This window comes from Oncorhynchus tshawytscha, linkage group LG19 (assembly GCF_018296145.1).
Source record: "Oncorhynchus tshawytscha isolate Ot180627B linkage group LG19, Otsh_v2.0, whole genome shotgun sequence".
In the NCBI taxonomy this organism is placed as follows: domain Eukaryota; kingdom Metazoa; phylum Chordata; class Actinopteri; order Salmoniformes; family Salmonidae; genus Oncorhynchus; species Oncorhynchus tshawytscha.
The window spans coordinates 18027423-18052178 of record NC_056447.1 but is presented as its reverse complement, the minus strand read 5'-3'; the positions used below and the strand labels follow the sequence as shown (position 1 = coordinate 18052178).

General features: G+C 41.0%; 1 protein-coding gene across 3 annotated transcripts in view; it reads right to left on the bottom strand.

Moving 5' to 3' along the window:
• LOC112218177 (fibulin-1) overlaps nucleotides 1-5213 on the bottom strand; it is a 59696-nt gene extending 54483 nt beyond the window's left edge. Inside the window, exon 1 of one of the 3 annotated variants that reach the window (XM_042301415.1) lies at nucleotides 4961-5213. In XM_042301415.1, coding sequence (XP_042157349.1) covers nucleotides 4961-5015 — 55 coding nt within the window. In that variant the 5' untranslated portion in view covers nucleotides 5016-5213. The remainder of the gene's footprint in view (nucleotides 1-4960) is intronic. The other 2 variants (XM_042301414.1, XM_042301413.1) reach the window with 2 other exon arrangements.
• Nucleotides 5214-24756: the final 19543 nt, after the last annotated feature.

Here is a 24756-nt window from a genome sequence, read left to right as displayed (position 1 = left end):
AGTGTGCAATGCTGTCATCAAGGCAAAGGGTGGCTATGTCAAAAAATATTTTGATGCCATCACTATCATTCTACAATGTAATAAATATAAGGAAATATAGAAAAACCCTGGAATGTGTAGGTGTGTCCAAACTTTTGACTGGCACTGTATATACAATATGTTTATTCATATTGTTTATTTCACTTGCTTTGACAATGTAAACATATGTTTCCCATGCCAATAAAGCCCCACTGAATGAGAGAGAGAAATACAGAGCGAGAGAGAAAGACAGAGCGAGAGAGAGAAAGACAGAGCGAGAGAGAGAAAGACAGAGAGAGAAAGACAGACAGAGAAAGACAGAAAGACAGACAGAGACAGAGAGACAGAGAGAGAGAGAGAAAAAAAACATGGCTGGCCCATGTCTAGACTTCTCATGTAAACACTGCTTAATGAGCCCAGTGGAGCTCTAGTCCCTCAGCCTAAGCCCACAGCAAAGGCCTCTCGGAGACAGACCCAGACATCACAGCAGCACAGTCCACTTCCATGGGTCACATCCTTTATCTAACACGCTTCAGTCAGTTTACCCTACTGTCATCATCATGACACAAATGACCTTATAATGTAAATGCTTAAAATCTTTATCATTTGTAATTTGACTAACTGTCTGAATAGCCTGTAGCAATGCATTTGTTGGCCGTATTATAACATTCGATTTACAGGTACGTATTTGTCTGACTGAGTCTAGTAAGTTTGAGTTCATACAAAAATATGTGAATAAGTGATTCAAGTACATGAACGGTTTATATCCGGATTCTATGGGACCATCTTCAGATCTTCGATCCACCCTGACACCATACCTAATGGAAGTGATACACCACCCTGACCCTTGACTCTCTCCCGTGTAGCATTGAAGCTGAGAAGAGGAGCAAGGGGCGCTGATAGGTGTTGGAAGGAGGGTATGGCCCCAGTGAGACATGCCCAATAAAATTGAATTCAACGGAGGAGGGGTGATGTCAAATTCTTACATTAAAGTCAATGGGCCAGAATTCCTAAGCACACCACCGACACGAGCCCCACAGACTGTGAAATCGGCACCATGTGTGTCCAGGGGACCCTGATCTGTGGTATATACAGTGCATTCGGGAGGTATTCAGACTCCTTTACTTTTCCACATTTTGTAACGTTACAGTCTTATTCTAAAATCTATTAAATTGTTTGTTTCCCTCATCAATCTACACACAATACCCCATATTGACAAAGTAAAAACAGGCTTTTGATTTTTTTGCTAATTTATTACAATTAAAACACGGAAATATTACATTTAGATAAGTATTCAGACCGTATACTCAGAACTTTGTTGAAGAACCTTTGGCAGCGATCACAGCCTTGAGTCTTCTAGGGTATGATGCTACAAGCTTGGCACAACTGTATTTGGGGAGTTTCTCCCAGTCTTCTCTGCAGATCCTCTCAAGCTCTGTCAGGTTGGATGGGGAGCGTCGCTGCGCAGCTATTTTCAGGTCTCTCCAGAGATGTTCGATCGGGTTCAAGTCCGGGCTCTGGCTGGGCCACTCAAGGACATTCAGAGAGTTGTCCCGAAGCCACTCCTGCATTGTCTTGGCTGTGAGCTTAGGGTTATTGTCCTGTTTGAAGTTGAATCTTCACCCCATTCTGAGGTCCTGAGCACTCTGGAGCAGGTTTTCATCGGGGATCTCTCTGTACTTTGCTCCGTTCATCTTTCTATTGATCCGGAAAGATCAAGGGAAAGACTGAAAAACATCCCCACAACATGATGCTGCCACCACCATGCTTCACCGTAGGGATGGTGCCATGTTTCCTCCAGAAGTGATGCTTGGCATTCAGGCCAAAGAGTTCAATCTTGGTTTCATCAGACCAGAGAATCTTGTTTCTCATGGTCTGAGAGTCTTTAGGCGCCTTTTGGCAAACTCCAAGTGGACTGTCATGTGCCTTTTACTCAGGAGTGGCTTCAGTCTGGCCACCGTACCATAAAGGCTTGATTGGTGGAGTGCTGCAGAGATAGTTGTCTATCTGGAAGTTTCTCCCATCTCCACAGAGGAACTCTGGAGCTGTGTCAGAGTGACAATTGGGTTCTTGGTCACCTCCCTGACCAAGGCCCTTCTCCCCCGATTGCTCAGTTTGGCTGGGCGGACAACTCTAGAAAGAGTCTTGGTTGATTCAAACATCTTCCATTTAAGAATGATGGATGCCACTGTGTTCTTGGGGACCTTCAATTATACAACTTGATTGGAGTCCACCTCTGGTAAATTCAATTGATTCGCCATGATTTGGAGGCCATCATTCTTAAATGGAAGATGTTTGGATCCACCAAGACTGCTACCCTTCCCCAGATCTGTGCCTCGACACAATCCTGTCTCGGAGCTCTACGGACAATTTCTTTGACCTCATGGCTTGGTTTTTGCTTGAACATGCACTGTAAACTGTGGTACCTTATATAGACATGTGTGTGCCTTTTCAAATCATGTCGAATCAATGGAATTTACCATAGGTGGAGTTGTAAAATCATCTCAAGGATGAGTCTCATAGAAACAAGCCTAAATACTTATGTAAATGTTTATTTATTTAACTAGGCAAGTCAGTTAATTAAGAACAAATTCTTATTTTACAAATCCGGCCTACCCTGGCCAAACCCTTCCCTAACCCAGACGACGCTGGGCTAATTGTGCGCCGCCCGATCACAGCCGGTTGTGACACAGCCCGGGATCGAACCAGGATCTGTAGTGACGCCTCTAGCACTGATATGCAGTACCTTAGACCGCTGCACCACTCAGGAACCCCAAGGTATTTCTGATTTAAAAAATGTATAAATTTTGAAACATTTCTAAAAACCTTTTTCACTTTGTCATTATGGGGTATGTAGATTGATGAGGGGAAAACATTATTTAATACATTTTTTAATAAGCCTGTAACGTAACAAAATGTGGAAAACGGGAAGGGGTCTGAATACTTTCCGAATGCACTGTAGGTCATCCCATGCCTCTGTGACCCATGGATGGTCCCCCTCTTAAGGATCCACCCCTTTTTTTGTATTTTTTTCCCCTTCAATTTGCCAGCCCAGGCGCAGTTCGGATTTTGTCCACTAGATGGCAGCAGGTGTATGTGCAAAGTTTAAGACTGATCCAATTAACCATTGCATTTCTGTTAAAAATTGTGTATCAAGACTGCCCAAATGTGTCTAGTTGGTTTATTAATACATTTTCAAGTTCATAACTGTGCACTCTCCTCAAACAATAACATGGCATTATTTCACTGTAATAGCTACTGTAAATTGGACAGTGCAGTTAGATTAACAAGAATTTAAGCTTTCTGCCAAAATCCGATATGTCTATGTCCTGGAAAATGTTGTTGTTACTTACAACCTCATGCTAATCACATTAGCCTACGTTAGCTCAACCATCCCGTGGGGGACCCACCAATCCTGTAGAGGTTTAAATCAGGACCGTGCTCCCTTTCCAGACCAGCCACCGCTCAGTGTTTCCAGACTCATTTGACACACCCTCATAGTGAAAAGTATGAAACTGTACTTCTGATAAGTACTTATTATAGTGGGAGGCCGTTCCTTCTCTTGCTAGAACAAAAGCGATACCTGCTGCGTAGTGACGAACCTACCTATTCTACTTGTAGAATCGCAATGCTCACAAGTGGCCAATGACTTTGAGCCAGTCAGAGAGCACGAAAACCCCAAGTGGGGGAGCCAACAACAACAAAAAAGGGAAAGGGGAGCATTTGTTCAAACATCCACGGATGAGACAGTCACACTTCATATGCAATGTAGACTATGAGAGGTAGCTAGTTAAGTGCAGACACAATTCACACAACAATAAATACTACATCCAAACTAGTTAACCACTTTAACTAGTATTGACGTGATAATTAAATCACAATGGATTAGCTAGTTTGAAGAAGTTTCCATGAAACGGCTGCCTGTGTTAACTGCTGAGTTAGTGCAGTGTCCTTAACTAGCTAGCTAGATATGATAACATTACCTAGCTAGCTAAACATTGGGCTGTGGGCTAACACTGACAGTATGGTATGGAATAACTTGTTTCTTTGTCATTTTGCTAGCTAGTTGTAGGCACCTGGCTAGTATCAACAAGGGCTTTCTACAAAATAGCAACATTAGCGCAGATAGCTTGGAATCTAGACCATAAGCAATACGCACTGATATGCGCTGTCAAGCGCTACTGCCACCTTCTGGTTTGGAGTAGTTTAACAAGGTTGAGTGGCTGACGACATCCAAGTCTTTGCTGTGTGAGCACACAAGCAATTGACAATCCTACTGGTGTGTCTGAGTTTTAAGGAGAGACCTGCCCTGCATCTGGTTGGCTGGTTGAGCAGCAAACATTTTGGGCACATTGCCGTACTCTAAACTTTAAAACCTTGTTACTGTTTCAGCTTGGGAAATCATTTCCAGTAGTCTGAGAAATTTCTACTGGTGAAATTAGTCCATATTTTACACAACGCAAAATACATTTAATCCCTGTCAAATCACTTTAGGACAAATTGGGAATGTTGAAATCTTCCCTAAAACTGGTAATCATGGGCAGATGTTTTACTGGCAATAAGACACACACACACACACACACACACACACACACAAAATCAAAGCAAACCAAAATCCAAATGACACACACACTGAACAGCATGTAACACAGTAGGCTTCAAGTTACTACTGTAATATAACTGCCATAAAGTGTTCATGAAATCACATGTAAACACTTTATGGGAACTTTTTAACTCCAGTGCTACCCAACCGTATATCTGCCCATACAGTGATAGTGCAGTAGCCTGCTTAGGGTGATACGTTTGAAATATCTAACATGCCTGAGTGAATTTATATGGTATTCCAACCATATGCATCACGCATGGGCATGGATTGATTCTCATGGGAAGAATTCAATCTTGAAACAGTAGGTTAGTATCCTGAAGTAAAACGGTAACTGACCTTGTCCGTTGAGAACTCCGAACAGAGAGAAAAGTATAACTATCCCGGGACCCATTGGATAAACACCCAAAAAGTGTCAAACAGTCAGATCTGTAATATTCTGCACTAAGAGCGTGAACCAACAGTACAGTTTCTCACGGACACGCAGATTTTCAAGCGAAAGGTAGAAAAACGGTGCGCTCACGCTGGACAGGAGTAGTCTATACGAGTGTGTGTTTGTGCTTGTGATGGGGCTAGTGAATCGCAGCGTCATCGTGTCTGTCTCGGAACGCAACCTCGGAACGAGCGTCTATCTTGCTCCTAGGGGCGGGTGACGCTAAAAAAAAAATCTAAACTCCAGAAACCACAACTGTAGTGTATTGATTTCCACTTTACAGTAGTATACGTCCAATGTCTTATAGGACACACTCATTTAATTCACGCCGTTTCATTGACTTTCCATTATGACAGATAAATAAGTAGCCTAAAATATAAATGTATTAGTTTGACTGAAAATCTGTAATGATGACATTATTTGACAATGTCCCCCAACTTCAATTACTTTCATCCAGACATCTCTGTCTGTGACAGAATGATCCCACTGTTTTATCTGAATAACATCTGGACTCCACTATGGAGTGGTTCTGTGGTTATATAAAAACCTGTTGTGGCCATAGCCAGACTTCAATACATCAAATCCTTAGAATTTTGTCGGTTAAGGCAAATTTTTGAAAATGTAATGCATATTCCATATTTTGGAACATTTACGACCATCCTCCTCGGTAGAAAGACTTGTGTAATTATTCGCCACCACGGTATTTGAGGTTGACAAAATTGCCCTTCAGGAAAATGATTGATTTAATTGAAGCAAATGCTATTTGGTCTGTCTGTCTGGTTATTTCATCCTCTCAGACTGTGACAGAAAGACTTGGGGTTTCTTTTTCACCAAATGGTGAAACAAAGCACATTCCGATGTGGGAGAGATATATACCTATAAACCATTTCCTCTCAATTCGAACTGCCTGTGCGTAGATACACAACTACAGTGAATGCATGGATGTAGGCCTATCTACCTCACCGACAGCGTCATTGCGTTTTGGTACACCAGAAGCATGTTAATGAATGAATGCTGCGCTTGCTTTGCTTTGCAGCCTTGCGTTGCGGAGGCAGTTGCAGTGGGTTCAGTGTTCTGTGTGGCGCATAAAATGGATTTATCCAACCTATGCATCAAATTGTATGCATAGATTTGACAGAAATACTATCAAAAGTTGAATGTTCTACTTTTGTTGCACACATAGGGTGAGTATTGGTAAAGTGGGACACTTTCTGAAAATGTGCTTTCCTTACAGAATCATCCAATTGTCTTAACCCCAACATGATACCATTCTAAATAGCTTAAGAACTCTACTCAGTGGCGGCTCTAGGCCCCCATCGCCCCCAGCACCATTCTGCACTAAATGTAATTTGTATTCAGACATTTGGAACACAAATAAATAATCATAACATTTAAAACTATATAAAAAATCTATTCAAAAATTAGACTCAGAAATATCAAAAAGAAGTAACAAAGACAAATAGAAACAAATTTGTGTTGATTTGGCACTCAAAAGCACATTACCCATCCCCCAACACTGTCAACCAAGAGTCAAGACTAAACCAATTCATTTTGGGGGTGTGCAGACTGGATTTATATTATTCTTAATGATTTTGCACATACCAGAAAAAAATGCAACAATATGTCTGTGGAACTATGTATTCACAATATTATGAATGAATTGTGGTTTATTTGGTAGCATTTCGCAGTGTGACTGATTTGATTAATTGCATTAGCACTGTACAAAGTTAGAGGTTTGATAGATTCCCCCGCTCTCCATACCTCTGGCTTCCAGTGGAGAGACCTTAGGTCAACCCTCGCACCCCTCCCCAACTGTACTTCTGAATGGGAGACCTTCCCAGTCAGTAGCCTTCCTAGCTCACAAACTAGAATCAGGGCGCCCACTCCGACAAGGTTAATTGACCCACAGTCCCACACGGTGACATGATATCATTGACGTGACGTGCAAATGAGCGATAGAAAACCGATCGCACAAATGTCACCATAACGATTTCTTATGTGCGGGCGCCCAATGCCGCCCCCGGCAAGATGTCGCCCTGGATGGCTGCCCATGTCGCCTATACCTAAATCCGCCACTGAATCTACAACACCATACAAATAAAAAATATATATAAATATTGAACACAGAATGGATGACTCTTCTTCAAACACAAATTGTCCTGACACCATTTTTTTCCCAGTTTATAACACCAAATTGGGACACCTTCATTGGGAAAGTGGGACACAATTCTTTATTGTAAAACATGATAAATTAGAGAGTATATGAGTAATTTCAATATTTTTATAATAAACTTCAATTATTCATACTAATGAAATGTATTAAAAATATTCTTTAGGTATTTAAATGGAACTCAATAAACTTTTTATAGCTACTGTTTACAGCCCTCCTGGGCCATATACAGCGTTCCTCACTGAGTTCCCTGAATTCCTATCGGACCTTGTAGCCATAGCAGATAATATTCTAATTTTTGGTGATTTTAATATTTACATGGGGGGGCAAGGTAGCCTAGTGGTTAGAGTGTTGGACTAGTAACCAGAAGGCTGCAAGCTCAAACCCCCAAGTTGACAAGGTACAAATATGTCGTTCTGCCCCCGAACAGGCAGTTAACCCACTGTTCCTAGGTCGTCATTGAAAATAAGAATTTGTTCTTAACTGACTTGCCTAGATTAAATAAAGGTAAAATAAACACGGAAAAGTCCACAGACCCACTCCAAAAGGCTTTCGGAGCCATCATTGACTCAGTTGATTTGATTTGATTTGATTTGAGTTGGTTTTGTTCAACATGTCTCTGGTCCTACTCACGGTCATACACTGGACCTAGTTTTGTACCATGGAATAAATGTTGTGGATCTTCATGTTTTTTCTCATAATCCTGGACTATCAGACCACCATTAAATTAAGTTTGCAATCACAACAAATAATCTGCTCAGACCCCAACCAAGGAGCATCAAAAGTCATGCTATAAATTCTCAGACAACAAAGATTCTTTGATGCCCTTCCAGACTCCCTCTGCCTACCCAAGGACATCAGAGGACAAAAATCAGTTAACCACCTAACTGAGGAACTCAATTTAACCTTGTGCAATGCCCTAGATGCAGTTGCACCCCTAAAAACTAAAAACATTTGTCAAAAGAAACTAGCTCCCTGGTATAAAGAAAATACCTGAGCTCTGAAGCAAGCTTCCAGAAAATTGGAACGGAAATGGCGCCACACCAAACTGGAAGTCTTCCGACTAGCTTGGAAAGACAGTACCGTGCAGCATCGAAGAGCCCTCACAGCTGCTCGATCATCCTATTTTTCCAACTTAATTGAGGAAAATAAGAACAATCAGAAAAAAAAATTGATACTGTCGCAAAGCTAACTAAAAGGCAGCATTCCCCAAGAGAGGTTGGCTTTCACTTCAGCAGTAATAAATTCATGAACTTCTTTGAGGAAAAGATCATGATCATTACAAAGCAAATTACGGACTCCTCTTTAAATCTGCGTATTCCTCCAAAGCTCAGTTGTCCTGAGTCTGCACAACTCTGCCAGGACCTAGGATCAAGAGAGACACTCAAGTGTTTTAGTACTATATCCCTTGACACAATGATGAAAATAATCATGGCCTCTAAAACCTTCACGCTGCATACTGGACCCTATTCCAACTAAACTACTGAAAGAGCTGCTTCCTGTGCTTGGCCCTCCTATGTTGAACATAATAAATGGCTCTCTATCCACCGGATGTGTACCAAACTCACTAAAAGTGGCAGTAATAAAGCCTCTCAAGAAAAGGCCAAACCTTGACCCAGAAAATATAAAAAAACTAAACTATCGGCCTATATCGATCTTTGATCTTCCATTCCTCTCAATTTTTTTTAGAAAAAGCTGTTGCACAGCAACTCACTGCCTTCCTGAAGACAAACAATGTATACGAAATGCTTCCGTCTGTTTTTAGACCCCATCATAGCACTGAGACTGGTCTTGTGAAGGTGATAAATGACTTTTTAATGGCGTTAGACTGTGTCCTCGTGCTCCTAGGCCTTAGTGCTGCTCTGATACCATCGATCACCACATTCTTTTGGAGAGATTGGAAACCCAAATTGGTCTACACGGACAAGTTCTGGCCTGGTTTAGATCTTATCTGTCGGAAAGATATCAGTTTGTCTCTGTGAATGGTTTGTCCTCTGACAAATCAACTGTAAATTTCGGTGTTCCTCAAGGTTCCGTTTTAGGACCACTATTATTTTCACTATATATTTTACCTCTTGGGGATGTCATTCGAAAACATAATGTTAACTTTCACTGCTATGCGGATGACACACAGCTGTACATTTCAAGGAAACATGGTGAAGCCCCAAAATTGCCCTCGCCACAAGCCTGTGTTTCAGACATAAGGAAGTGGATGGCTGCAAACTTTCTACTTTTAAACTCGGACAAAACAGAGATGCGTGTTTTAGGTCCCAAGAAACAAAGAGATCTTCTGTTGAATCTGACAATTCATCTTGATGGTTGTACAGTCGTCTCAAATTAAATCGTTTAGGACCTCGCCGTTACCCTGGACCCTAATCTCTCTTTTGATGAACTTATCAAGACTGTTTCAAGTACAGCTTTTTTCCATCTACGTAACATTGCAAAAATCAGAAACTTTCTGCCCAAAAATGAGGCAGAAAAATTAATCCATGCTCTTTTTACCTCTAGGTTAGACTACTGCAATGGTTTACTTTCCGGCTACCTGGATAAAGCACTAAATAAACTTCAGTTAGTGCTAAATACGGCTGCTAGAATCCTGACTAGAACCAAAAAAATTGATCATATTACTCCAGTGCTACCTTCCCTACACTAGCTTCCTTTTAAGGCAAGGGCTGATTTCAAGGTTTTATTGCTAACCTACAAAGCATTACATGGGCTTGCTCCTACCGGTCTTTCTAATTTGGTCCTGCCGTACATACCTACACGTACGCTATGGTCACAAGATGCAGGCCTCCCAATTATCCCTAGAATTTCTAAGCAAACAGCTGGAGGCAAGGCTTTCTCCTATAGAGCTCCAATTTTATGGAATGGTCTGCCTACCCATGTGAGAGAGACGCAGACTCGGTCTCAACCTTTAAGTCTTTACGGAAGACTCATCCCTTCAGTGGGACATATGATTGAGTGTAGTCTGGCCCAGGAGTGTGAAGGTGAACGGAAAGGCTCTGGAGCAACGAACCGCCCTTGCTGTCTCTGCCTGGCCGGTTCCCCTCTCTCCATGGGGATTCTCTGCCTCTATCCCTATTACAGGGGCACTGGCTTACTGGTGCTCTTCCATGCCTTCCCTAGAAGGGTGCGTCACTTGAGTGGGTTGAGTCGCTGACATGGTCTTCCTGTCTGGGTTGTGCTTTGGCAAAGTGGGTGGGGTTATATCCTGCCTGTTTGGCCCTGTCTAGGGGTATCATCGGATGGGGCCACAGTGTCACCTGACCCCTCCTGTCTCAGCCTCCAGTATTTATGCTGCAGTAGTTTATGTGTCGGGGGGCTAGGGTCAGTCTGTTATATCTGGAGTATTTCTCCTGTCTTATCCGGTGTCCTGTGTGAATTTAAGTATGCTCTCTCTAATTCGCTCTTTCTTTCTCTCTCTCGGAGGACCTGAGCCCTAGGACCATGCCTCAGGACTACCTAGCATGATGACTCCTTACTGTTCCCAGTCCACCTGGCCGTGCTGCTGCTCCAGTTTCAGCTGTTCTGCCTGCGGCTATGGAACCCTGACCTGTTCACCGGATGTGCTACCTGTCTCAGACCTGCTGTTTTCAACTCTCTAGAGACACCAGGAGCGGTAGAGATACTCTCAATGATCGGCTATGAAAAACCAACTGACATTTACTCCTGAGGTGCTGACTTGTTGCACCCTCGACAACTACTGTGATTATTATTATTTGACCATGCTGGTCATTTATGAACATTTGAACATCTTGGCCATGTTCTGTTATAATCTCCACCCGGCACAGCCAGAAGAGGACTGGCCACCCCTCATAGCCTGGTTCCTCTCTGGGTTTCTTCCTAGGCTTTGGCCTTTCTAGGGAGTCTTTCCTAGCCACCATGCTTCTACACCTGCATTGCTTGCTGTTTGGGGTTTTAGGCTGGGTTTCTGTACAGCACTTTGAGATTCAGCTGATGTAAGAAGGGCTATATAAAGAAATGTTATTTGATTTTATTTGATTAAGTATTATAATTGATTATTACCATTATGATTATAATTATATGATGCAGCCTATGTGTACTATGAATAAAATAACATTAAAATAAATTTTTCTGCATTACAATGGCCTAGAGGAGTGTCCCAGTTGGACAGTAACAGGGTGTCCCAGTTTGACAGTAGGCAAAGTCATTTTGATTTACAGTACATACCATTACAGAATATGTTGTAATGAAACACAAAATATAATTTCTTAGTTTTGTATAACCTTACCATTATGTACCTCAGAACCTTATATACTTGTACTTACCATTATGACGACTCGAGAGACACGCGTCATTACAGGGCATGCCAAGCCCACAATGATGGCGTCATCCTAATTGAAGCCATTTTGTATTGTCACATACACTACCAGTCAAAAGTTTTAGAACACAAACTCATTCAAGGGTTTTTCTTTATTTTTACTATTGTTTACATTATATAATCATAGTGAAGACATCAAAACTATGAAATAACACATATGAAATACTAACAAAAAAAGTATGAAACAAATCAAAACATATATTATATTTGAGATTATTCAAATAGCCACCATTTGCCTTGATAACAGTCTTGCACGCTCTTGGCATTCTCTCAACTATCTACACCTGGAATACTTTTCCAACATTCTTGAAGGAGTTCCCACATATGCTGAGCACTTGTTTACTGCTTTTCCTTCACTTTGCGGTCCGACTCATCCCAAACCATCTCAATTGGGTTGAGGTTGGGGGATTGTGGAGGCCACGTGTTTTGGTCAAATAGCCCTTTTACACAGCCTGGAGGTGTGTTTTGGGTCATTGTCCATTTGAAAAACAAATTAAGCCCTAACCAGATGGGATGGCGTATCGCTGCAGAATGCTGTGGTAGACATGCTGGTTAAGTGTGTGTTGAATTCTAAATAAATCACAGACAGTGTCACCAGCAAAGAACCCCCCCACCCAGTGACCAATTGGAAATGAAGGTACTTCTGGTGTATCAAAACACAATGATGTTGGTGGTAACAGCCAGGTGGTGCGCAAAAGTGGTTACCTCAATAGCATCGGTTGTCAATTGGCTTAAGGTAAATCATGCATTTTAAAAGGTTGGTTGATTTGATTAAAAGCTAAAGATCATACAATTTAATTGAGCTAGAGGCTTTTTATGAGTCTGTGTTTATCACACATTTATGGATGACTAATTATTTAATTTATCCCAAAAATGCCTGTGGACAGCTTGCCATGGGCACTGTATTTAACAATATATATATATATTTGACCTTTTATTAACAATACAAAACATACACATACAAAGGACAACATCCTACAAATATCAACTACATCACACCTGCCCAGACCCACTAGCACACACACCCATCTCCAGCGACCCATCACTTTTGCCACATGGCCTAAAACTACCATTTTAACTCTCTCCGTAGCCCATGCACTTTCGATAGTTACACTATACTGTATACAAAAATATGTGGACACCCCTTCAAATGAGTGGATTCGGCTATTTCAGCTTGCTGACTGGTGTATAAAATCGAGCACACTGCCATGCAATCTCCATTGACGAACAGTGGCAGTAGAATGACCTTACTGAGGTGCTCAGGGACTCAGTGATCATCATAGGATGCCACCTTTCCGACAAGTCAGTCTTGTAAAATTTCTGCCCTGCTAGGCTGCCATGGTAAATTATAAGTGCTGTTATTGTGAAGTGGAAACGTCTAGGAGCATCAAAGACTCAGCCGTGAAGTGGAAGGTCACACATGCTCACAGAACGGGGTCCGCCGAGTGCTGAAGCACGTAGCGCTTAAAAATCATCTGTCCTTGGTTGCAACACTCACTACCAAGTCCCAAAGTGCCTCTGGAAGCAATGTCTGCACAAGAACTGTTCACCGGGAGCTTCATGAAATTAGTTTCCATGGCCGAACAGTCGCAAAAACAAGCCTAAGATTCTATGCGTCACTTGGAGCGGTGTAAAGCTCGCCCCCATTGGACTCCAGAGCAGTGGAAATCCGTTCTCTGGAGTGATGAATCATCCTTCACCATCTGGCAGTCTGATGGATGAATCTGGGTTTGGCGGATGCCAGGAGAACGCTACCTACCCCAATGCATAGTGCCAACTGTAAAGTTTGGAGGAGGAATAACGGTCTGGAGCTGTTTTTCATGGTTCTGTCTAGGCACCATAGTTCCAGTTAAGGGAAATCTTAACGCTACAGCATACAATGACATTCTAGACGATTCTGTGGTTCCAACTTTGTGGCAACAGTTTTTAGTATAGTTTTTCTCAAGAGGAGTGGTGAGAAGAGAATCGTCCAGCCCATTGGGTATCTCACCACACCCCCATAATGCCATGTCTTGAAATATGCAGACAGATGGATTCAAATGAATTCTACATTGTAATCCTTCTGACAACCAACTTTCTAGCTTTGCCCACAACTTCCAGACTTTATCATGTTCCTAGAAGGTATGGATTATGGAGTCTCTATTCGTTTTGCAATTGAGACATGACTCTGCCGTTGTGCTACGGAATTAGTGAGTTTTGATTCTTGTATAATACATTCTATACATTAGTTTATACTGGATTAAGCATGCATTTTTGTTAACTGTAATTTTGTTAGTTATGCTCCAACTTTCCCTCCATCGTGTGCCAACATCAGTTCTTTATACTTAAGTCTTGGTCCCAATAGTTAAAAAAATGTTTGATTGAAATTGTTAGTTGAATATGCTCTCGTCAAGGTTTTGTATATCTTCCCCATCATATAAACATCCTTTTCGGACTCAAATAAGATTCCCTCAAGGTTGCTCTGATCTCAAAATCGAAATTGTGTGATATGTAACTTTTATGTTGCATGTATTTGAAACTATCTACATTGGTCAGTACAACATTAATTTTTAATTCTGTCATGGAAATACATATATTTACTGTTACCAAGTCATTTATGGTTTGCCTTTAGTTTTCTATGTGGAACAATTCTGAAAAGCTATCCAAGAATTGCACCATACGGTTTTGTTTTTAGGGAGTGATATTTGTTCTTGTAGAATACATTTAATATGTTTCTATATTGTTAGTGTTTTAACAATGAAGTTGTTCATGTTCTTAGCTTAATCTTTTGAAAATAAACCCATGAAAAGATTCTGGGGATGAGTATTCCCATCTTCAATATGTACACATTGTTCTTCTTGTGACGTGGTAAGGTTGGACCCAAGGTGCAGAGAAGAGACCAGAAGGGGAATCATAACACTTTACTGAGAAACGGTAGCCACAGGATCACAGTACACTTGAAAAACCAACAAAGACTAAGTCTCGAAAACTCACTTAGGAAACAACCGCACACAGTAAACAATTCACACTTCTGCAAAGGACAACAGAAAACCCATCTCTTTTAACAGGGAAATTATAATGAGTAAATCGGACACACCTGAGTGTCGAGAAAATTTCTAGGATGGTCTGTGCCGCCCGCTGATGACAGGTGGAATCATAACATTTATTTAGTGCGTTGAACTATATGTAACAAGGAAAAGCAATCATAACCAAGTATACTTTTTTGAAATAATTTCTTTGGTGGGGTAATTGGTATTACCAAAAATAAATAAATAAACTTTGGCAGCCATACCATTTTAAAGAGGTTTATTCTACCTGTAAGATTTATGGGAAGATTATTAAATTTAATTACATCTACTTTGATATTGTTGAGAAATGGAATTAAAATCATTATATGTTTGATGTTTGTTATCACTTATTAAGCATCCTAAGTATGTAATATTTTGTGTGATCCACCTAAAGGTTTGATGTAGATCATGAGCTATTCTTTTCCTGATTTCCATCATTTAGTTTTTCCACATTCATTGTATAACTTGAGATTTTAGAGTTTTGTCATATATCAGTTGTGCAGAGGAGAGGACGGAGTCAAGCGCAGGACACAGAACTGAGTAAAATAACTTACTTTACTCTGAAAAATAAATCAGCCAAAATAATCCACGCAGGGATAACAACCCTAACACACACGACTAACACAAACCAAGAATAATCACGCACAAAACATAATGGGAACCAGAGGGTTAAATAGGGAAATAATAATAACTTAATGGGAACCTGGTGTGTACACTCAAGACATAACAAATGGAAAACAGAAACATGGATCGGTGTTAGCTAGAAAGCCGGGGACTGTCACGTTTGTCATATGAAGGAGAACAAGGTGTGGTATGCGAACATTCTTTTTTCTTCTTTTTTTTACCCCTTTTTCTCCCCAATTTTGTGGTATCCAATTGTTACTATCTTGTCTCATTGCTACAACTCCTGTACGGGCTCGGGAGAGACGAGGGTTGAAAGCCATGCGTCCTCCGAAGCACAACCCAACCAAGGGTTGCACTGCTTCTTAACACAGCGCGCATCCAACCCGGAAGCCAGCCGCACCAATGTGTTGGAGGAAACACCATGCACCTGGTGACCTGGTTGGCATGCACTGCGCCCAGCCCGCCACGGGAGTCGCTGGTGCGCGATGAGACAAGGATGTCCCTGCCGGCCAAGCCCTCCCTTACCAGGACGACGCTAGGCCAATTGTGCGTTGCCCCATGGACCTCCTGGTCGCGGCTGGCTGCGATGCAGTGCCCTGGACCACTGCGCCACCCGGGAGGCCCTGCCTATGCGAACATTTTTATTTATTTAAAGAATGAACACTGAACAAACTAACAAAAATAACAAAACGAAACATGAAGCTATACAAAGAAGTGCTGACAGGCAACTACATAAAGACAAGATCCCACACCATAAAGTGGGAAACAGGGCTGCCTAAATATGATCCCCAATCAGAGACAACGATAAACAGCTGTCTCTGATTGAGAACCATATCAGGCCAACATAGAAATACAAAACCCCTAAACCTACAACAACCCTAGAAATACAAAAACCCTAGACATACAACACCAGAGTACCCACCCTAGTCACACCCTGACCTAACCAAAATATATAGAAAACAGAGATATCTAAGGTCAGGGCGTGACAGTGATGACGAACGCCGCCCGAACAAGGAGAGGCACCAACTTCGGCGGATGTCGTGACAAGTATTCTGAAAATATTTTTAGCAAAGGGAGCATTGAGTTTTCAATATTGGCCAAGTTTAACAGGATATCATCTGCAAATAAGTTGAGTTTATAATCATGATTACCAAAACCGATACCTGTTATGTTTGGGTCCTGTCTAATTCTTTCTGAAAGCGGTTCAATTGCCAGTCAAACAGGAGGGGGAAGAGGGGACATCCCAGTCTTGTGCCTATTTCTTAAGCAATTTAATCAGATAATGGTATTATTTGTGTATATTTTAACTTTATGACATGTATACAATAATTTTCTTAAATCTATTATTTCAGCTGGAAATTTGAAAGCCTACAAAGTTTGGAGTAGAAAAGGCCATTCAAGACAAAGCCTTTTCGTCATCAACAACCATTATTGATAAATCTAGATCTTGTTTTTTTGCATATTGTATTAAACGTAAACATGTTTTTGTATTTGTTTGTGTCTATTTTTAATAAACCATGTTTGATTGATATGTATCAAGTCTGGTAAGACTTTTGCCATTCTAGTGCTTATAAGCTTTGCTATTATTTTGTCTATAATCAGTAGGGGACTCTCCAGATGATCCTGGTTTTAATATAACTGAAATAACTGTTTGATATATGGAACTAGGAAGTACTGAATTGAGTGGCATGTGTGTTGTCATTTGTGTAAATAAGGGGGCTACTTTGTTCCAAATGTTCAATGGAATAATATGGGAAAGCCATCCATCCATTCCTTATATATATATAAAGAACCATTTAAAACATTTTAGTCGATATGACATACAGGAGGGCGGTGGGCATTCCATAGAATGGGAGGATCATAGTATAAACACTGTACATAGTTGTTGTATACAGTACCAGTCAAAAGTTTGGACATCTACTCATGCCAGGGTTTTTATTTATTTTTGTACTATTTTCTACACTTTAGCATAATAGTGAAAACATCAAAACTATGAAATAACACCCATGGAATCATGTACAGTAGTAACCAAAAAAGTGTTAAACAAATCAAAGTATATTTTCTATTTGAGATTCTTCAAAGTAGCCACCCTTTTCCTTGATATCAGCTTTGCACGCTCTTGGCATTCTCTCAACCAGCTTCATGAGGTAGTCACCTAGAATGCATTTCAATTAACAGGTGTGCCTTGTTAAAAGTTAATTTGAGGAATTACTTTTCTTCTTAATACGTTTGAGCCAATCAGTTGTGTTGTTACAAGGTAGGGGTGGTATACAGAAGATAGCCCTATTTGGTAAAAAACCAAGTCCATATTATGGCAAGAACAGCTCAAATAAGCTAAGAGAAAAAACAGTCCATCATTACTTTATTGAAGGTCAGTCAATACGGAAAATGTCAAAAACTTCATACAAGTGCCGTCGCAAAAACCATCAAGCGCTATGATGAAACTGGCTTTCATGAGGACCACCACAGGAAAGGAAGACCCAAAGTTACCTCTGCTGCAGAGGATAAGTTCATTGGAGTTATCAGCCTCAGAAATTGCAGCCCAAATAAATGCTTCACAGAGTTCAAGTAACAGACACATCTCAACATAAACTGTTCAGAGGAGACTGCGTGAATCAGGTGTTTATGGTCAAATTGCGACAAAGAAACCACTACTAAAGGACACTAATAAGAAGAGGCTTTTTTCTTTTTTTATGGGGTGGATCAGCTTTAATATTGCGGATAGATTGTTGTTTCCATCAATGTAATTGTCTGCATCAGAAGAAGAGACTTGCTTGGGCCAAGAAACACGAGCAATGGACATTAGAACAGTGGAAAACTGTCCTTTGGTTTGATGAGTCCAAATTTGAGATTTTTGGTTCCAACCGCCGTGTCTTTGTGAGATGCAGAGTAGGTGAATGGATGATCTCTGGATGTGTGGTTCCCACCGTGAAGCATGGAGGAGGAGGTGTGATGTTGTGTGGGTGCTTTGCTGGTGACACAGTTGGTGATTTATTTAGAATTCAAAGGCACACTTAACCAACATGGCTACCACAGCATTCTGCAGCGATATGCCATCCCATCTGGTTTGCGCTTAGTGGGACTATCATTTGTTTTTCAACAGGACAATGACCCAAAACACACCTCCAGGCTGTGTAAGGGCTATTTGACCAAAGATAGTGATCGAGTGCGGCATCCGATGACCTGGCCTCCACAAGCACCCGACCTCAACCCAATTGAGATGGTTTGGGAAGATTTGGACCTCAGAGTGAAGGAAAAGCAGCCAACAAGTGCTCAGCATATGTGGAAACTCCTTCAAGGCTATTGGAGAAGCATTCCAGGTGAAGCTGGTTGAGAGAATGCCAAGAATGTGCAAAGCTGTCATCAAGGCAAAGGGTGGCTACTTTGAAGAATCTCAAATATAAAATATATTTAGATTTTTTTTAACACTTTTTGGGTTACTACATTATTCAATATGTGTTATTTCATAGTGTTGATGTCTTCACTATTATTCTACAATGTGGAAAAAAGTAAAAATAAATTAAAAACCCTTGAATGAGTTGGTGTGTCGAAACGTTTGACTGGTACTGTACCTTACATATATACTGTAGAGCATATGGGCTGAGCAGACATTTAACAAAAAAACACACAAAAAAAAGATTTTAAAAAACATTAATCTTTATAACTGAGGCTCTATGGCTTTATAGCCAAAAAGAAAACTGTGGATACTTTATACATAAATCGTACATACATTTGAGGAAAGGCTGCCTCTTAAATATTGTGGTTGGTTTGTATTACCTTATCAATTAAAGTAAAGTGGCTGGTGGGGTCTACTTGGGGTGAGTGGGTCCTCCAAGAGACTAAAATGGGATGAGTGGAGGCCCCACGCACACCTCAAACAAGTGTCTGATGCTCTACCAGTCACCCCATCCCAATCCCCCAAATACAGCCCCTCTCCATTCTCACCAATAACAACCATTAACTCTTAGTTGTAAATACAAACATGGAATAATAATGACTCAACATCCTTTCCTAATCTGTCCAGAACTCTTCCTTTTACCACATGTTTACACACATACACACCCTCTCTCTCTCACACACACACACACCCTCTCTCACACACACACACCCTCTCTCACACACACACACACTCTCTCTCACACACACACCCTCTCTCTCACACACACACCCTCTCTCTCACACACACCCTCTCTCTCACACACACACACCCGCTCTCACACACACACACACCCTCTCTCTCACACACACACACACACTCTCTCACACACACACACACACACACACACACACACACACACACACACACACACACACACACACACACACACACACACACACACACACACACACACACACACACACACACAGAACAATTATTGACAATTGACTTACATGCTATGTTTGAAGAACAGTTACTTGGGGACAATAGAGTCTAGATTGTATTGTGGGGAGGGGGATATAATATTATCTCAACTTATGATAAACTGGTCTTGGGCATCACTGTCTGTAGCATAGTGTGCTTGTCTGTTTTTTCTGCTATTCCTCTTTTTTCTGCTATTCCTCTCCTCAAGGCTCTGGGCTCTCTTTCAACTGGAAAGATTTCATGCAGCCTGTTCAGGGCTTCATCTGCACTCTATTCTCGGTGTTCTTTTCCATATCCAAAGTATTGCCGGAAATCAGAGTGGGCACTTTATTAACCACTCAAACAGTTCTCAAACTGTTTAGGGCACAATCAGACATCCCTTTGAAAACTACATATACACACAGTCTTCTACAGCTAACCTTGTGGGGACAAACAATTCAGTCCCATTCAAAATCCTATTTTGGCTAATCGCTAACCCTAAACCTAACCCTAACTCTTACCCTAAACCTAACCCTAACCTTAGCCCTAACCCTAAATCTAACCCTAATACATAACCCTAACCCTTAACATAATTCTAACCCTCACACTAATTCTAACCTTAACCCTAAACTCCCTAGACATAGCATTTGACCTTGTGGGGACTAACAAAATGTCCCCAGTTGGTCAAATTTTTGTTTGTTTACTATTCTTGTAGGGACTTCTGGTCCCAGAAAGAGTAGTTAAACATGTCCACACAGTAAACACACAGACACCGTACACACACAGACACACACACAGGCCCTACACTCTCTCTGCCATGTGCCAAGATTGGCAAGGAGATAAATAATAGCTAAATGGGATGATAAACCTTTTATACCAAACAAAGGCCCTCTTCAAACTCCACCAGCCCTTCTCTGGCTTTGGGCATGCATGGTGACAGAGCCAAGAGTAAACGATAATCTAATCAGAGCCATGTGTGTGTGTCCCTCCCCCAACCCCCACCACCACCACCACCACCACCACCACATCACACAGCCCCTCTAGAAACATCTCCTAGTAGCCATGCATGGCTAATACTTGCAAACCACTCTACTGTATGGGACTCTCCTGTACTGCTACGGTTAGTTACAATACATTTTCTCTGTACCCTTGCTGAAAGGAGGAGAGCTGCATTACAAGTTTCAACTAAGTGTCCTAGAAACTTTTTTGTGAAAAAGACACCAGTTCTGTACTCACCTTGTAAAACAATTGCGTCTAAATAATTGTCTTAGGAACATTAGTGGCAAAACAGTGGCACGTTTACTGTTAGACTTTTATTGTGTATCACGTTTCTGCAGACCACCTCATCATTCACATCACTTGGCTGTGGCATCAAAAGAAAGGAGAGCACAAACTCACTTCATCTTTAGAGAACAACCAGAAGGCAACACTTTTACTGCTGGTATATAATCCTTGTCTTATCTCCTCTTATCTCTGGTTTAATGTGGAAGGGGGGGGTGGAACACAGGACCAGTGTACAGCTATGACCTTATAAGGGTGCCCTGTGATGAGGACTAGACTCAAACCTAAGCCCCAGAAAGATCTAAAGGCTACCATTTCTCCAAACTGTCCACACCACTTCACACACACACACACACACACACACACACACACACACACACACACACACACACACACACACACACACACACACACACACACACACACACACACACACACACACACACACACACACACACACTGCAGTCCTTTTGAAACACAACCCGACTTGTCTTGTCCTCTCTATGTCACCCAGCGGTGGGCCACTAACATGTTTCTGGGCCTGAGCTTTGGGGTCCCATGCCATAATTCATTACTACGGTATAACACAGAGGATCAGCTTTATGAAACTATTAAAACTTAAATAGACTCATTCATCACCAATTATTACGTTTCTTTCACCCCATTAAACAAAAAACGTGTCTCACGGTAAATGCTGCCTGTATCCCACGTTTAACCAATAAGAATCATGAAGTAAGATGAAGATATTAGACATGCATTACTTCACCCTGTAAACAGCCGCAAGTATTTCTTATGAATAAAACATTTTGGTTTTCAGAAGTAGTATGAAGTCATAAGAAAACAGCAAATAAGAGGTCATTTGGGAATATATGAGAAATAAAACACATATTGTCGAATCTTGATATGCCTGGCTTAAATTAGGTCAAATGAATGAACAATATCATTGATCCTCGCAAGTATTTATATAAACTGAATAGAAATCACAATGACAATGTAAGATCTAGATAAATAAATGATATTGAATGGCTCAGTGACAAATGACAAAACAACAACTTTCACATCAGTAGTTTGAGTTCTCTGATAAATGTAAGAAGTGTGAGAATGTTTTGACTGTATCTATATGGGAATATTTGTGCATTTATCTGGTATTCTCTTAACCATTTCACATAGTGCTGGCATAGTTGATATCTTTGCCACGATCTCTCTTTCAAATGATTATTTTCTGTGATTTTATTCAGCTGAGAGTAGGAGAATAAAAGAGAACAAGTGAACCAGCTGTGTATTGTATGTTACACAGCAAATTGCCCAGTTTTACCAAGTGTTGATTTTTCAGTGTAATATTTACGGTGTTGATTCAGGAGTTACATTAACTTAACACTCAGTGGAGTAAACTAACCTCAGTAGTGTTATGTGGGATTGTGTCATTTTTACTCTGCGTAGAGTAAAACTCTCAAAACCATGCCCATCATTATCATATTTCCCAGCATGCTCCATTGCAAGTTGATTTTCAGAATTGTTTAAAGTCTCAATGTGTTTTTGCATGTACATTGATTGGTTGACAAAAGTTATGCTACACAAAGATAAATAAAAAACATAGAGGGACCTATTGCACTCTTAACTGAGGTGGTTGTTCTAGTTTGGATGATTTAGGCAGTCTCACGAATCAATCTTCCCTACCATGACAGTAATTTTGAATGCAGGATGCAGGTGATTTAAAGTTTCAACTGTTGGATATTCTCACTCTGGCTGGACTCCAATTGGAATTACACCTCACTTTGCAAGCCAGCATAATGTGACTTGCAGTCATAATGGAGCCTTTCAACCAGAAATGTCTTAACACCACTGTGTATTCCAAAATATAACCAGTCCCTCAAAGAAAGGCCTTGATATGCACTGAGTGTACAAAACATGAAGGACACCTTAATATTGAGATGGACAATTCTTGATACACACAGTTCTTGAAACTGTTGAGCGTGAAAACCCAGCAGTGTTGCAGTTCTTGACACAAACAGGTGCGCCTGGCACCTACTACCACACCCCGTTCAAAGGCACTTAAATACTTTGTCTTTCCCACTCTCCCTCGGAATGGCACACATACACAATCCATGTCTCAATTGTCTCAAGGCTTAAAAATCCTTAATTAACCTTGCGCCTTCTCTTCATCTACACTGATTGAAGAGACATCACCTGGTCAGTCTACAGTATGTCATGCAATAAGCAGGTGTCCTTAATGTTTTTGTAGACTCAGTGTATGTTAATGTATTGTCATAAAAATATCATTTTTTAATAAGGCTGGTGGAAGCATTCATAGAGGGTTCTAGGAAGAACCTTTCAAAGTTAAAAATGGTTCTTGGTAGAGCCCTTAATAGAGGGTTCCATGAAGAACACTACATAAAGGGTTCTGCCTATGGGGACAAACTGAAGAACCCTAGATGGAGTGTAGCGTAGGTCTGAACAAATAGACCTTGCACAGCTGACAAGTTTATAAAACTAACACCTCATGCAGTCTTGCAATAAAAACATAAATTTATTAGATTTCCTCTTTATTAGATTTCCGCTGGTTTGATTACTTTGACCTGTTTACACTTTACTGGCTTAAACTGGATTAACATTGTCACTGTTCTTACTCCCCAGAAAATACACAAGCCCTGTTACAAGAACCAGATCCACACAGGCTGCTGGATTATCGAACACTTTCTGTTTCTCTGTTTTCATTTGATACTCGGGGTCTTTAGTCAAAGCTACAGTGTATTACTACATAATTCATGCAAACCAGTCTAATCCAGTAGCGTCCGGGTATAGTAGGAGGAAATAGTGTTGGTACCCTGCTTCACAGTTCTATAGTGGAAAACGATTCAATCACAGAACATGGACAGAGTATTTTAGCACATCTAACAAAATCGGACTTTCTCATAGGATGAGATGAATTACTAGTATAGACTAGTACTGGGAGTGTTATTGACAGACCCTTTGGTGAGTTTAGCGGAGAAGGAGTAGGAATATACACATCCTGGGTCTCAGAGCATCTGCTCTAACACTTTGCATGACGGGAGCATTCCTCATCATGGGCTGTGTGAGTGGGAGGAGAGATGGGAAGGGTCACAGGACTGATGACCTCAGACCTGACCTCTGGGAACATTCATTTAGGGTATAGGCTCTTTAGCTGCTCCTCAAGAGAACCTTTCCACGTTTCTCCCTGCAGTGGCAAACTCAGTGTCAGCCTGACATGGGAGAGACGAGAGGACAGACATTTTTTATCTAGTTGAATATATTGACCTTAAGTCACTCTGGATAAGAGCATCTGCTAAAACTAAAATGTAAAATACAGAAACACTGTCAAACAGTTTGTCCAACACAATAACAGAGCAATTTGCATGTCCGTGTAACCTTAGATAAGGGACTCTTCTGGGGCAAGTTTGTGCTGTGTGTCTATCTGCCTGAATGCTGCACCATTCCTGAAGATGAGTCGAATGTCCGAGACAAACTCAGCTTGCTCTTCACAAATGGACAGATTTATAAGTGTTCATGGTCTGCTGATTCTCTGGCATCATCTACAGCAAAATACGGAGGTCATCACGATTTGAAAAACAACAAAGAGTAATTCTCTCAAATGTTTCTCATCATACACTGCAAAACCAAGTGTTTAGGATCTGACCACATGACTGAACACTTTTCTGCAACACGTTTTAAACACGTCAAGGCATTTAGAATTGAAATGAAAACACACCACAAGTGCTTAGATTGTAAACACCAGAACATGTTTATTCACTGTAACACTTTTTAAAACACATGCACACGTTTATTCAGCACAAGGTGTTAAGGTTTCAAACACTAAACACCGGGGGTGCTGTTTTAACACTGTAGGGTGTACAGCTGTATTTGCATATTTCACAGCA